Raw genomic sequence first — 15109 nt, forward strand, 5'->3', positions numbered from 1 at the left:
GGTTCTGTCTTCACGAAGGAAGACACAAATAACCTTCCGGAAATACTAGGGGACCGAGGGTCTAGTGAGAAGGAGGAACTGAAGGAAATCCTTATTAGTCAGGAAATTGTGTTAGGGAAATTGATGGGATTGAAGGCCGATAAATCCCCAGGGCCTGATAGTCTGCATCCCAGAGTACTTAAGGAAGTGGCCCTAGAAATAGTGGATGCATTGGTGATCATTTTCCAGCAGTCTATCGACTCTGGATCAGTTCCTATGGACTGCAGGGTAGCTAATGTAATACCACTTTTTAAGAAAGGAGGGAGAGAGAAAATGAGGAATTATAGACCGGTTAGCCTGACATCAGTAATGGGGAAAATGTTGGAATCAATTATTAAAGATGAAATAGCAGCGCATTTGGAAAGCAGTGACAGGATCGGTCCAAGTCAGCATTGATTTATGAAAGGGAAATCATGCTTGACAAATCTTCTATAATTTTTTGAGAATGTAACTAGTAGAGTGGACAGGGGAGCACCAGTGGATGTGGTGTATTTGGACTTTCAAAAGGCTTTCGACAAGGTCCCACACAAGAGATTGGTGTACAAAATTAAAGCACATGGTATTGGGGGTAATGTATTGACGTGGATAGAGAACTGGTTGGCAGACAGGAAGCAGAGTCTGGATAAACGGGTCCTTTTCAGAATGGCAGGCAGTGACTCGTGGGGTGCCGCAGGGCTCAGTGCTGGGACCCCAGCTATTTACAATATACATCAATGATTTAGATGAAGGAATTGAGAGTAATATCTCCAAGTTTGCAGATGACACTAAACTGGGTGGCGGTGTGAACTGTGAGGAGGATGCTAAGAGGCTGCAGGGTGACTTGGACAGGTTAGGTGAGTGGGCAAATGCATGGCAGATGCAGTATAATTTGGATAAATGTGAAGTTATCCACTTTGGTGGCAAAAACACAAAGGCAGAATATTATCTGAATGGCAGATTAGGAAAAGGGGAGGTGCAATGAAACCTGGGTATCATGGTACATCAGTCATTGAAAGTTGGCATGCAGGTACAGCACGCGGTGTAGGCGGCAAATGGCATGTTGGCCTTTATAGCTAGGGGATTTGAGTATAGGAGCAGGGAGGTCTTACTGCAGTTGTACAGGGCCTTGGTGAGGCCTCACCTGGAATATTGTGTTCAGTTTTGGTCTCCGAATCTGAGGAAGGACGTTCTTGCTATTGAAGGATTACAGCGAAGGTTCACCAGACTGATTCCTGGGATGGCAGGACTGACATATGAGGAGAGACTGGATCGACTGCGCCTGTATTCATTGGAGTATAGAAGGATGAGAGGGTATCTCATAGAAATGTATAAAATTCTGACGGGACTGGACACGTTAGATGCAGGAAGAATGTTCCCGATGTTGGAGAAGTCCAGAACTAGGGGACACAGTCTAAGGATAAGGGGTAAGCCATTTAGGACCGAGATGAGGAGAAACTTCTTCACTCAGAGTGTTGTTAGCTTGTGGAATTCTCTACCGCAGAGAGTTGTTGATGCCAGTACGTTGGATATATTCAAGAGGGAGTTAGATATGGCCCTTATGGCTAAAGGGATCAAGGGGCCTGGAGAGAAAGCAGGAAAGGGGTACGGAGGTGATGATCAGCCATGATCTTATTGAATGGTGGTGCAGGCTCGAAGGGTCGAATGGCGTACTCCTGCACCTATTTTCTATGTTTCTATGATAAGTTGATGGGATTAGATGAAGGATGAGGTTTGAGTAGAACATAAACACAAGCATGGATCTGTTGGTCGAATGGCCTGTATCTGTGCTGTAAAGATTATGTAAAGCGGATCTCTAGTGTGAGGTCAGAGAGAAGATTGAAAAATCCTGGATTTTTCAAGCTCAAAAGAAGTAATTTGTAATTGATCTTATAGAAGTATATAAATAGTTAATGGCATGGATAAAGAAAATGTAATTTAAAAAAAAAATTGTTCCTGAGATTTGGGGAATGTTGGCAAGGATGCCCATGCCTGGTTGCTAAATTGCAAGAATAGGATAAGGGGAGATGGATTCAAAATAATAAAAAGCAATTGTAGGAATGTTAGATTCCCTCTAATGTGAAATAGGCTATATAGTTGAAGAAAGTCCCAGTCTAGGAATTGTCATTTTAACATAAGACATCTATTCACTGAATTTCTTTAATAAACCAGCAATCAGATATGAAACAGCCACTAGCACACAAACAAAATGAGACAGAACATCCCACAAATATTAGTTTACAGAAAGCTGTTACCTCAAAACAGTTGCTTCCCTGAGATTCAGCTATTTTCTACATTGCAAGAACATTAGGTTTTCAGTTTTAAGAACTGAGAAACAGCCATTGACATACTCCATTTGGCAATTAAAGCTGTCACCTCAATCATAATGGCCATATGACTGGCAATTAATTTTGCTGCAGCAGTTTTTACTTACACTGTTATCTGCTATCTTGCATTCATCGATTAAGATTCACAGTTGAGTTGAGTACATGGAGATGTGACTTTAAAAAGTTGCATTAAAATGTTGGATATTGAATAAAATCCCTCACAGATTTCATCAATTAAAAAAAACATTCTGTGCCAATTTTCTCCATCCTCTCTTGAAGACATTGACTTCTTGCTGAGGTATGTTCCCACAGGCACTAGTCATCCCCCTGTTCATATGTCTCGATGTCACGTATTGGCAGAGTATTCAAATGTGGTACCATTGTATCAGAATCTGATGCCAGACTTGCCCAGTGCCCACAAACAGGCATTTCCAGCAGGGTTTGTTGGATAATTAGTGTGGGAACCTAGGCTGATTTTTCTGTCCCTGACCCATGGCATCGACGTCAAATGTAGAGCGCCTACCGCTGCTCACTCAATCAACTAATTCAACTACTCACAGGGCATCAGGAGTGCTCATTTAAATCTCCTGCAATTTCAACACTTTTCTTGCTTTTCTAACATTTTACAACCAGATGTCATGGATGTAGCTGATGCTGCATGAAATACACTGACCAGAGAGCCAACAATATCATTTGCCTAAAAAAAAACTACATTTTGTTAAAATGATCCCTGCTAAGAATTAAAACAAAAATGGCAATCTACCCTTCAAGAACAATTCTATTGTGTTTAAAATCATGAAGGATTTAGACAGAGTAAATAAAGAGGAACAGTTTCCAATGGCTGAAGGATCGATAATGAGCGGGCACAGATTTCAGGTGATTGGCAAAAGAACCAGAGGCAACATGAGGAAAAACTTTTACTGTGCAACGAGCACTTAGGATTTGGAAGCACTGCTGTTAGGGTGATGGATACAGATTTAATCATAGCCTTCAAAATGGAATTGGATAAATACTTGAAAGAGAAAAAATTGGAGGGATATAGGGAAAGAGCAGAGGAATGGGACTAACTGGATTGCTCTTCGAAAGAGCCTGCACAAACTCGATGGGCTGAATGGCTTTCTCCTGTGCTGTACTATTCTATGATACCTTTATAATTTGTTAGCACTTCCATGTTAACTCCTGTTGACAAAGTCTGCTGAACGAGCTCCTGACAGCACCTTTTGCTACCATCAGGCAAGTAAAAAACATCCACTTTATTTGTTTTAAATCGCTTAGATAAAATGATAAAGAAATTGGTACTAAAACCTAGTTATAGTTGAATCTGCATAATATTAAGTTGCCTATTGTTATACTGGCAGCCAGTCCCAGATATGCTTAGTATGTTTTGTACATATTTTAGTTTGTTATGTCTGTATAATGTTATAATTTGTCTGTTATGCAAATTTGCAGTCCCGATTAACAAAAGATCGAGTAAGGTTATACCGTATTTCAACCCTCTAAAGTTTTCATTGAGTGTGCAGAATTTAACGACCATAGGTTGACATGACCGGATTGCTTGCATGTAACTGCTCCATCATCTTACAAAAGCAAACTTTCCATGAGGGGATATTATTTAGGGGAAGTTCCTCGATTATAAGTGGAGGAATATTGTGTACAGCTACACATTAAAGTTACAGAGCAAGTGTAACTCTTATTTTGACAAGTCATAGGCTTATAAATCAGGCTTATAATCAAAACTCGAGTCTCGTCGCCAAGAGCATGCAGAAAACAAGTGCAGGTAGCGGAAGGAGCATGCGGCAAGCCAGTCCCAGCCACCCTTTCCTTCAACGACTATCTGTCCCACCTGTGACAGAGACTGTAATTCCCATATTGGACTGTTCAGTCATCTAAGAACTCACTGAGTGGAAGCAAGTCTTCCTCGATTTCGAGGGACTGCCTATGATGATGATGAAATCAGGGCCATTCTTGAGATGTCAGTTTTTCTTAGTTTTCTAGTGACCTCAACAGCATAAGCAGCGCACTGTTGAGAAGCTTGATCAAATGTTACTGTCAGAGGAAGCACATTATCATTCAAAGTTTGATAGTTCAAAAAAGTTGGGCTCTGAGACACTTGTTGGTGCATACAATTCTTCCACTTACACTTTGTATGCAGCCAACCTCATTTGAACATTGTCCTGGAAGTGCCGCTTCATACAACTAGTGATTTGAAGTTTTTCAAGAGACACATACTTTTTTCCCAGCAGATGGGATTTTCTACTCCTCTTCTGTGGAAAAACATCCCTGAAGAATTACCATCATGAGAAGAAAAGATACACTAATGAGTTTCCAATGCACATCACTAGTCAATCCACTATGACAGGAGAAGAAGTGTATTGGCTCAAACCTACCAAAACCAGGTTTATGCCAACCACAAAGGATCTGACAGGAAATTATGTAGTCTATTTCACCATTCCTACGATTAATGACCAGAAAATCTGTTTTAGTAAAGCTGATTGAGGGATATGTGTTGGCCAGCACATCACAAATGCTACCATAGTCTTTCTCAAATAATGTTGTGGGATCTTTCAAGTCCACACAAGATGGCAGACTTTGTTTACTATCTCATTTGAAAGATGGCACCTCCACCAGTGCAGCACACATAGTAATGCACAGAAATGTCAGCCTAGATTATGAAACACTAGCATATCCCTCACCCCACTCCCCCTCCAGCCTGTTTCTTTTTTTCTCCTTGTCTTGAATGGCATCTGGTCATTATTCCACCATTCACACCCTTTCTTGACTAATGTTTTTCTAACTCCTGGCATTACCATTTCAATCCGGCCCATCATCCCTTTTGTCTCTCTAACCTCTCCTGCCTTCCACCCTATCACAAACCTTCCTTTTTGCTCTTTCTACCCCTCCCCCTTTCAGTGCTCATTAAGAATGTGTTCTTTCCAAACACTCTCCAGTTCTGATGAAGGGTCATTGACCCAAAACATTAACTCTGCTTTCTCTCCACAGATGCTGTCCGACTCCTGAGATTTTCAGCATTTTCTGTTTTTATTCCAGATTCTAGCATCCGCAGTATTTTGCTTTTGTATATAGCATATTGGGGTAGTTGGTAGGTTGTGTAAATACTGGTTGACAGGGGTCTCCCAAGGAGATCTATCCTTGGCCCCTCCTATTTCTCATCTATATGTTGCACCTTCGTGACATCATCCGGAAATACAATGTCAGTTTCCACATATACACTAATGATACCCAGCTCTACCTCACTACCACTTCTCTCGACCCCTCCATGGTCACTAAATTGTCAGACTGTTTTCCGACATCGAGTTCTGGATGAGCAGATATTTTCTCCAATTGAATATTGGGAAGACCGAAGCCATGGTTTTCGGTCCCCGCCACAAACACCATTCCCTAGCCACTGATTCCATCCCTCTCTCAAACTTCTGTCTGAGGCTGAACCAGACTGTTCGCAACCTTAGTGTCATATTTGACCCTGAAATAGGCTTTCGACCACATATCCGCAGCATAACCAAGACCGCCTATTTCCACCTCTGCAACATCGCCTGTCCCTGCCCTTACCTCAGCTCATCTGCTGCTGAAGCCCTCATCCATGCCTTTGTTACATCTAGACTTGACTATTCCAACGCATTCCTGGCTGGCCTCCCACATTCTATCCTATGTAAATCAGAGACGATCCAAAACTTGGCTGCTCGCGTCCTAACTCACACCAAGTCCTGCTCACCCATCACCCCTGTACTTGCTGACCTACATTGACTACTGGTTAAGCCACTCCTCGATTTCAAAATTCTCATCTTTATTTTCAAATCCCTCCATGGCCATGCCCCCCCTCATCTCTAATCTCCTCCAGCCCCACGACCCCTCGAGATGTCTGCGCTTTTCTAATTCTGCCATCCTGAGCACCCTTGATTATAATCGCTCAACCATTGGTGGCCGTGCCTTCTGTTGCCTCGGCCCCAAGCTCTGGAACTCCCTGCCTAAACCTCTGCCTCTCTATCTTCCTTCAAGACACTCCTTAAAACATACCTGTGTGACTTCACCTGCACTAATTTCTACTTATGCAGCTCGGTGTCAAATTTGTAGCTCATAATACTCCAGTGAAGCACCTTGGGACGTTTCACTACGTTAAAGGTGCTATATAAATGTAAGTTGTTGTTGTTGATTAGCACCAGAATAATTTGATTCCTATCTCTAGCATTTGGATGGTTTGGGGAAAAGGTATCAAGGATCTTACAAATGTGGTGATGAACCTTGAAGGAACATGGTGTTTCTGTGGAATGCTAACATTCTGTGGAATGCTAAAATAAGTGGAGTGCTTCAGCGGTATGGGTCTACATCAGCGTACAGATCTGAAGGTTGGAACTTAAGCATTGAAGTAAAATGACATCTGGGAGGCATTTGAATAATGGTACTATAAATATATGCTGAAAACTGGTTGAAGAAAAATAATGAATAAATAAGATGAGAAAACTGACATACAGTGATCATATTTTTCAGAAGTCACAAGGAAAGCTTTTGAGGTTATTTGTCTGGAAATTTTTTTTACAATGGATCAGAAGACATGCAAAGAAGAATACCGCTAGATGATGTGATGAAACGGGCAGGTGTAGCATCATAGACCGATACAACTCAACCGTGCTGGGAATGGAAAGTATATTAGAGACTGAGCACAATTGCAAGATAGTCACAAAAAGATTTAAAGAAGTGGTTAGAAAAAAGTTCTTTACCAAAGGGTGGTTAGAATGTGAAAATCTTTGCCACAAACATTTGATGAAGTAGAGCTCATAAATTACTTCAAAAGTGAATTAGATAATTGTTTGGCAATAAGGAACATAAAAGGGTATGGAAAGCAAGCCGGAGAATGAGATTAGAATAGGTGGCTCATCGAGAAAAACAATGGCACAGACTTCAATGGATCAAATGGCCTACTATGACATTCTCGAACGGGCACTGATCACCAACTTACAGAGCAGAGGGAGATGGGAAGATCATCAAATAGCATGCTACACAAAAAGCATTATAACTTTGGGGAGGGGAGATAAATTGCAAAGTTGCAGAAGGCTGAATCAATTTTAACCCCAAAAGGCATTAATTATGCACAGCTAAGTTATGTTGTATAGAGAATAAATGTTCTTATGAACAAAAACAATATAAAAAGGTCGTGTTACATGATTTGCTCAACTTTTCTTCATCTGAACCAACAGTACTTATTTCACAAGGACAACTGTAAATCCCTTAGTTCGCCTCTTATACCATGTATAATTTTCAGTTCAATGCACCACTTCTTACCAACATATTCAAATTCTTCTTTCAAGGCCATGCCATTATGGGAAAAGCACTGCTGACAAATAAGTGCATATCTGTGAAAATAAAATTAAGCATAAAGCATTAAAAAGCCACAATTAATGAACACCTAAAAATGTCAAGAATAATTTCAGAGGTGCAGTAGCCCTTAAGCTTGATTCATCCAAAATGCACTAAATTAAATCAATTTATTAATGAGATATTGTAATACTACTTTATGCACTAATATTTCACACTAACAATTCCACATATAAACTCAAATAATCCTTCAACTTCACCTGTTCTGTGGGCCATCACCAACTAAATATTCAATAACTCGATCAACAGCTCCGCGATCCCGAGGGAGGATTGGTCTTGCTAGAGGAGGACCAGGAGGATGAAGACCTAATCAAGAAACCAAAAGTTAAATGCTGGGTGAAAGCCGTTTTTCAAAGACAATTTTTCCAAGCATATCAATGCAAAACACCAACAAAGACATTTAACTAGAACATGAAGTACAGCTAATTTGGTGCAAGATTCTTTAACATCTATCTTTATCTCTATGTAGTTTTAGCCCTTCAGATGTGTGTATTCAGGTAACCAATCATCATTCTCTTAATTCTCTGCCTTTTATCAATGAGGTAAATTTCCAGTAATTCTACAAGTTACCTTTTACTAAAATTAATTGTTGACCAGATATTTAAACTAAAATCTACAATATAAACTTCCTCCATTTATCCAGACTTCAAAGAATGTTTGTTATCTTAAAATTCACAAAGCTTAAACAGCAAAGAGAGCAGTCACCTGGTATAGCCATCAACATTTTTTCAGGATATGCTACAAGTTATTATATACAGGGAGCTGCACTTGTCTACAATGCGCAAATACACACAAACTTACTGCTGCTTTGAACTTTTCCCAGATGTGAAAAATGTTTCAGAAGGAAGCATAGAATTAATAACTTAAGGACTTGCAATCCTCCTGAAACAGGCTACTCGGGCCAACAGTAATTGACGTAATTAAACATCAAGAGTAATTATTGCAAGATGACTGGTCATTTTTACAAATCTTGGCAAACTTGCAGATACCTGCTGGTTATTAATTTACTACCATATGGCAGTCCTGTGGTTCAACATTTTTGTATTTAATTGATTTTTGGTCTGTTAAATGACGTGGAAAACATGAGAGAGAAAAGTATAAATGCAATTCATGAATTTGATAAGTGAAAATAGTAATAGCTTACATGTTAATACAGAACAGTTCCAATTTTTGTACAAGCTCAGAATGCTAAAGAAGCTTACCGTTTTGCCGACGAACTTTTATTGCCATTTAAACAGGAATGCTGTAACATTTTAATAAGCTTAGTCAGGGGCTTTAAAGATATGAGACGCCAGCTGTGAATGACTAATGGCTAATTAACTATGGAAGTTTTTGTTTATCGGATAACTGGCTCCGAAAGTATAAAAAATAAAATGTCTTTCATTTACAAAGAAAATTATCTCTTTTATTGGTAACCTGGGATAGCACTAAAATCCGTGATTAAAGTCAAGTGCTTGTTTACCCATTCCAGGCATAGAGGTAGCTGGAGGCATCGTCCGCCTCGAGAGTACAGGTGTATGTGAAACTGACTGAACAGTCTTTTCTGGCGGGCCACCAGGAGCTGATGTGGTATGTTGTAGAACAGGTGTGGTAGGCTGCAGAGCTTGTGGATTTCCCTGGTTGAAGTTTTGTGGAGTGGATGGAACTTGAGCTCTCTGAGCTGATGTCCTCTGGCGAAGTTCTGGGGAGAAAAAAAATGGATTGCTCTTAACTGCATTGAAAACTGGTTTTGTGTAATCCATGCATCTATTGCCAGCAGTTAAAATTCATCTGAAAAAACCAATTCACAAAACTTCTCATTAGCTTAGCCTTTATCGCCAACAGGCAACTTATTTTTGCTTAAAGTAAGTGCTGTAATGTGAAAATTGTCACTTTCATATTCCTTCTGGATGGCCTTTACAATTAGACCCATTAAATATATGTTTTACAGCTTAACAATTGTTTAAATTACAAAAACAATTCAACAATGCATTGGTAATTAAATATTTTATAAATAATCTTGAAAGAATCTAATTTGCGATTACAAAATCTTATTTCCGTGAGTATGTGTTCTCCTACAGAACAGCTTTTTCCATATAACCGTGCTTTATGGATGGGAATTCACTTCGGATATGTACCTCACATTCCATTAAGGAGGGATGGCTGCATTGTTTAAAAAATTTTATTATCTTTAAAATTCTATTTTAAATCAAAATATAATTAATTTAATAGCCATCTTATTAAATCAATTTAGTGGAACTCATGGCAATAACTAGTTCTGCTGCATATCAATATTGGATGACTATACATATCTTAAAATATCCTTTTTCCCCCAGTGGTGATGACCTATTTTTTTTCTAAGACTTAATTCACCTCTTAATTGTCTAGCCCATTGCTAAGTACAATAAGGGTATAAACTAGTAAGGAAATCAACCATATTTTGAAAACTGGGCTCTGTCCAGCGATAGGATTAGAAATTACAAAGACAGATTAACTACTATCAGTATGGACTTGTGCTTATTTCAAATATAGTTTATCTTTTGGGAGGCAATACTACACAAAACTTTAGTAAAAGCACGATTGCTTCATGCAGTCTAGAGCAATCTAGCTGATTCGTGAAATGGACGTAGCTTGACTGGACTAAGTTTTTACTTTCATCATATGGTAACTAAGCAGTTGTGAATAAGGGCATACTCTCTGGCTCAAACAGATTGCTTGCTGATGGGATCATCGAAAGTATATAATTAGGTGAGAATCTGGATAGTAAAAGGAACTTAGAGAAAGGTAATTTCAATGGCATGAGACGTGAATTAGCTAGGATAGACTGGCGAATGATACTTAAAGGGTTGATGGTGGATAGGCAATGGCAGACATTTAAAGATCACATGGATGAACTTCAACAATTGTACATCCCTGTCTGGCGTAAAAATAAAACGGGGAAGATGGCTCAACCATGGCTAACAAGGGAAATTAGGGATATTGTTAAATCCAAGGAAGAGGCATATAAATTGGCCAGAAAAAGCAGCAAACCTGAGGACTGGGAAAAATTTAGAATTCTGCAAAGGAGGACAAAGGGTTTAATTAGGAGCGAGAAAATAGAGTATCAGAGTAAACTTGCAGGGAACATAAAAACTGACTGCAAAAGCTTCTATAAATATGTGAAGAGAAAAAGATTAGTGAAGACTAATGTCGGTCCCGTGCGGTCAGAATCAGGTGAATTTATAATGGGGAACAAGGAAATGGCAGACCAATTGAACAAATACTTTGGTTCTATCTTCACTAAGGAAGAAACAAATAACCTTCCGGAAATACTAGGGGACCGAGGGTCTAGCGAGAAGGAGGAACTGAAGGAAATCCTTATTAGTGAGGAAATTGTGTGAGGGAAATTGATGGGCCTGATAGCCTGCATCCCAGAGTACTGAAAGAAGTAGCCTTAGAAATAGTGGATCCATTGGTAGTCATTTTCCAACATTCTGTAGACTCTGGATCAGTTCCTATAGATTGGAGGGTAGCTAATGCAACTCCACTTTTTAAAAAAGGAGGGAGAGAGAAAACACAGAATTATAGACCGGTTAGCCTGACATCGGTAGTGGGGAAAATGTTGGAATCAATTATTAAAGATGTAATAGTAGCGCATTTAGAAAGCAGTGACAGGATCGCTCCAAGTCAGTATGGATTTATGAAAGGGAAATCATGCTCGACAAATCTTCTAGAATTTTTTGAGGATGTAACTAGTACAGTGGACAAGGGAGAACCAGTGGATGTGGTGTATTTGGACTTGCAAAAGGCTTTTGACAAGGTCCCACGCAAAATTAACGCACATGGTATTGGGGTAATGCATTGACGTGGATAGAGAACTGGTTGGCAGACAGGAACCAAAGAGTAGGAATAAACGGGTCCTTTTCAGAATGGCAGGCAGTGACTAGTGGGGTACCGCAAGGTTCAGTGCTGGGACCCCAGCTATTTACAATATACATTAATGATTTAGACGAAGGAATTGAATATAATATCTCCAAGCTTGCAGATGACACTAAGCTGGGTGGCAGTGTGAGCTGTGAGGAGGGTGCTAAGAGGCTGCACGGTGACTTGGACAGGTTAGGTGAGTGGCAAATGCATGGCAGATGCAGTATAATGTAGAAAAATGTGAGGTTATCCACTTTGGTGGCAAAAACAGGAAGGCAAAATATTATCTGAATGGTGACAGATTAGGAAAAGGGGAGGTGCAACGAGACCTGGGTGTCATGGTACATCAGTCATTGAAAGTTGGCATGCAGGTACAGCAGGCGGTGAAGAAGGCAAATGGCATGTTGGCCTTCATAGCGAGAGGATTTGAGTATAGGAGCAGGGAGGTTTTACTGCAGTTGTACAGGGCCTTGAATATTGTGTACAGTTTTGGTCACCTAATCTGAGGAAGGACATTCTTGCTATTGAGGGAGTGCAGCAAAGGTTCACCAGACTGATTCCCGGGATGGCAGGACTGACATATGAAAAAAGACTAGATCGACTAGGCTTATATTCACTGGAATTTAGAAGAGTGAGAGGGGATCTCATAGAAACATTAAAATTCTGACGGGATTGGACAGGTTAGATGCAGGAAGAATGTTCCCGATGTTGGGGAAGTCCAAAACCAGGGATCACAGTCCAAGGATAAGCCATTTAGGACCGAGATGAGGAGAAACTTCTTCACTCAGAGAATTGTGAAGCTGTGGAATTCTCTACCACAGAAAGTTGTTGAGGCCAGTTCGTTAGATATATTCAAAAGGGAGTTAAATGTGACCCTTACGACTAAAGGCATCAAGGTGTATGGTGAGAAAGTAGGAATGGGGTACTGAAGTTGCATGATCAGCCATGATCATATTGAATGGTGGTGCAGACTCGAAGGGCGGAATGGCCTACTCCTGCACCTATTTTCTATGTTTCTGTCAGTATATTGATTCCTTGTAGAACTTGTAGTTGCAAGATCAAAAAAATTGCATTTACGTAGCTGTCCTCAGGATATCCCAAATAACTCAACAACTTGCATTTGTATCACGCTTTTAACATGGAAAAATATCCTGAGGTGCTTCACAGAAGTGCAAAGGAAAAAATTTAGACACTGATGAAAAGGAAGACAAATTAGGAGGGGGTGACCAAAAGCCTAGTCAAAGAGTGAGTTTCAAGGGAAGGGAGGGAAGTAGAGAAGTTTAGGAAGGGAATTCCGAGGTGGTTGAAGGCATGTGCACCAATGGTGGTGTGAAGCAAAAAAGGCTAGTTACGGGAACAGAGAATTCAAGGGGGGGATGGTGCAGTGCTGGAGGAGGTTAGAGAGATAAGAAAGACAATGAGTGATTTAAAAACTTGGGTGAGTTTGAGGTGTCCGTCAGCAGGGGTGATCGATGAGCGGGACTTGGTGTGAGATACAGTGCAGGTAACAGGTTTTGGATGAGCTGGGGATCCTGTATGGTTAAAATCTGGGATGGAAAAGGCTTTTCTGGTGACAAGGGCATCAAAGGCGGAGTGACTGAGCAAATCAACAGCTGTAGAAGTATCATGACAAATAGTTAGGAGTTTCAAAGTGCAGTTGTAATCGACTTGGGGAAACTTCCCCCCCCCCCCCCAGGGGTGGGCAAAGCAGAAGTTGGGGTTGTAAAGGCGTAGGAAGATATGGGTGGTTAAGGGATTATAATGATGTGGTCTGATGGCTTTGTCAGTGATTGAGACTAAAGAATTAAGGTGCCCTGGAAGCCGGTGAGGTCGAGGAGATAGCCACGAATATGGGTCAAAAAGAGTTTTGGAAGGACATGTGAGAACGGAATTCATTAGAGAGATTACAAGGGAAGCCAAGATTGAAAACACCAAGGATGAGGAGTCACTCAATGCAGGAGGATCTCCCAGTGAAACTCAGGGTGGACCTTAATCGTTCAGTAGACTAGGAATTTAAAGGAGTGGCAAAAGGGGTGGAACAGTGTGAAATGCTCATAGGGAAAGGTACCAGAGGAGTAATGGATAACGGCCACACCGTGGCAGCATGGGCAGGATAGGTGGTGGAAAATATAGCCAGGCAGGGAAGCTTTGTTGAGGGGCTAGGTGTTGCCATAGATAGCCAAGCTTCAATCAAAGCCAGGATGCAATCGTCCACAATAAGGCTTCAGATGGCAAGGACGTTGTAAGTAACTGAATGGACAGTCTAGAGGAAAATGTTACGAGTGACTGTTAAATCCAACTGCATGTCTCTTTTTTTGTCTGATTACTCTCCTGTAAAGCACCTTAGAACATTTTACTACATTAAAGGCTCGATAAAATTGAGAATTGTTGATATATTGTTATATTGAAGGGAACTGAAAGTCAGAATTCTATGACTCAGGTCATGCTAATATTAATCTGCTTAATTAGTTTGTTGATGCAGTTGGGGGAAAACCATTGGCAGCACCGCTTCTGAGGTCCCTGATTTGCCACCATGTTTGCTGCAGCATATTCAAGGGGTTAGAAACATAGAAACAGAGAAAATAGGTGCAGGCCCTTCTAGCCTGCACCACCATTCAATGAGTTCATGGCTGAACATGCAACTTCAGGAACCCTTCCTGCTTTCTCGCCATAACCCTTGATCCCCCGAGTAGTAAGGACTTCATCTAACTCCCTTTTGAATATATTTAGTGAATTGGCCTCAACTACTTTCTGTGGTAGAGAATTCCACAGGTTCACCACTCTCTGGGTGAAGAAGTTTCTCCTCATCTCGGTCCTAAATGGCTTACCCCTTATCCTTAGACTGTGACCCGTGGTTCTGGACTTCACCAACATTGGGAACATTCTTCCTGCATCTAACCTGTCTAAACCCATCAGAATTTTAAACGTTTCTATGAGGTCCCATCTCATTCTTCTGAACTCCAGTGAATACAAGCCCAGTTGATCCAGTCTTTCTTGATAGGTCAGTCCCACCATCCCGGGAATCAGTCTGGTGAATCTTCGCTGCACTCCCTCAATAGCAAGAATGTCCTTCCTCAAGTTAGGAGACCAAAACTGTACACAATACTTCAGGTGTGGCCTCACCAAGGCCCTGTACAACTGTAGCAACACCTCCCTGCCCCTGTACTCAAATCCCCTTGCTATGAAGGCCAACATGCCATTTGCTTTCTTAACCGCCTGCTGTACCTGCATGCCAACCTTCAATGACTGATGTACCATGACACCCAGGTCTCGGTGCACCTCCCCTTTTCCTAATCTGTCACCATTCAGATAATAGTCTGTCTCTCTGTTTTTACCACCAAAGTGGATAACCTCACATTTATCCACATTATACTTCATCTGCCATGCATTTGCCCACTCACCTAACCTATCCAAGTCACTCTGCAGCCTCATAGCATCCTCCTCGTAGCTCACACTGCCACCCAACTTAGTGTCATCCGCAAATTTGGAGATACTAC

The 15109-nt window shown here is 40.9% G+C and overlaps 1 protein-coding gene across 2 annotated transcripts in view; it reads right to left on the reverse strand.

Moving 5' to 3' along the window:
• The window catches only part of LOC139259860 (endoplasmic reticulum junction formation protein lunapark-like), a 161727-nt gene that overhangs the window by 17636 nt on the left and 128982 nt on the right, over positions 1 to 15109 (reverse strand). For both annotated transcript variants that reach the window (XM_070875752.1, XM_070875753.1), the window contains exons 9-11: positions 9193 to 9411; positions 7931 to 8036; positions 7638 to 7708 (exon numbers count right to left, since the gene is read on the reverse strand). In XM_070875752.1, coding sequence (XP_070731853.1) covers positions 7638 to 7708; positions 7931 to 8036; positions 9193 to 9411 — 396 coding nt within the window. The remainder of the gene's footprint in view (positions 1 to 7637; positions 7709 to 7930; positions 8037 to 9192; positions 9412 to 15109) is intronic.

Source organism: Pristiophorus japonicus, chromosome 3 (genome assembly GCF_044704955.1).
Source record: "Pristiophorus japonicus isolate sPriJap1 chromosome 3, sPriJap1.hap1, whole genome shotgun sequence".
Lineage (NCBI taxonomy): Eukaryota > Metazoa > Chordata > Chondrichthyes > Pristiophoridae > Pristiophorus > Pristiophorus japonicus.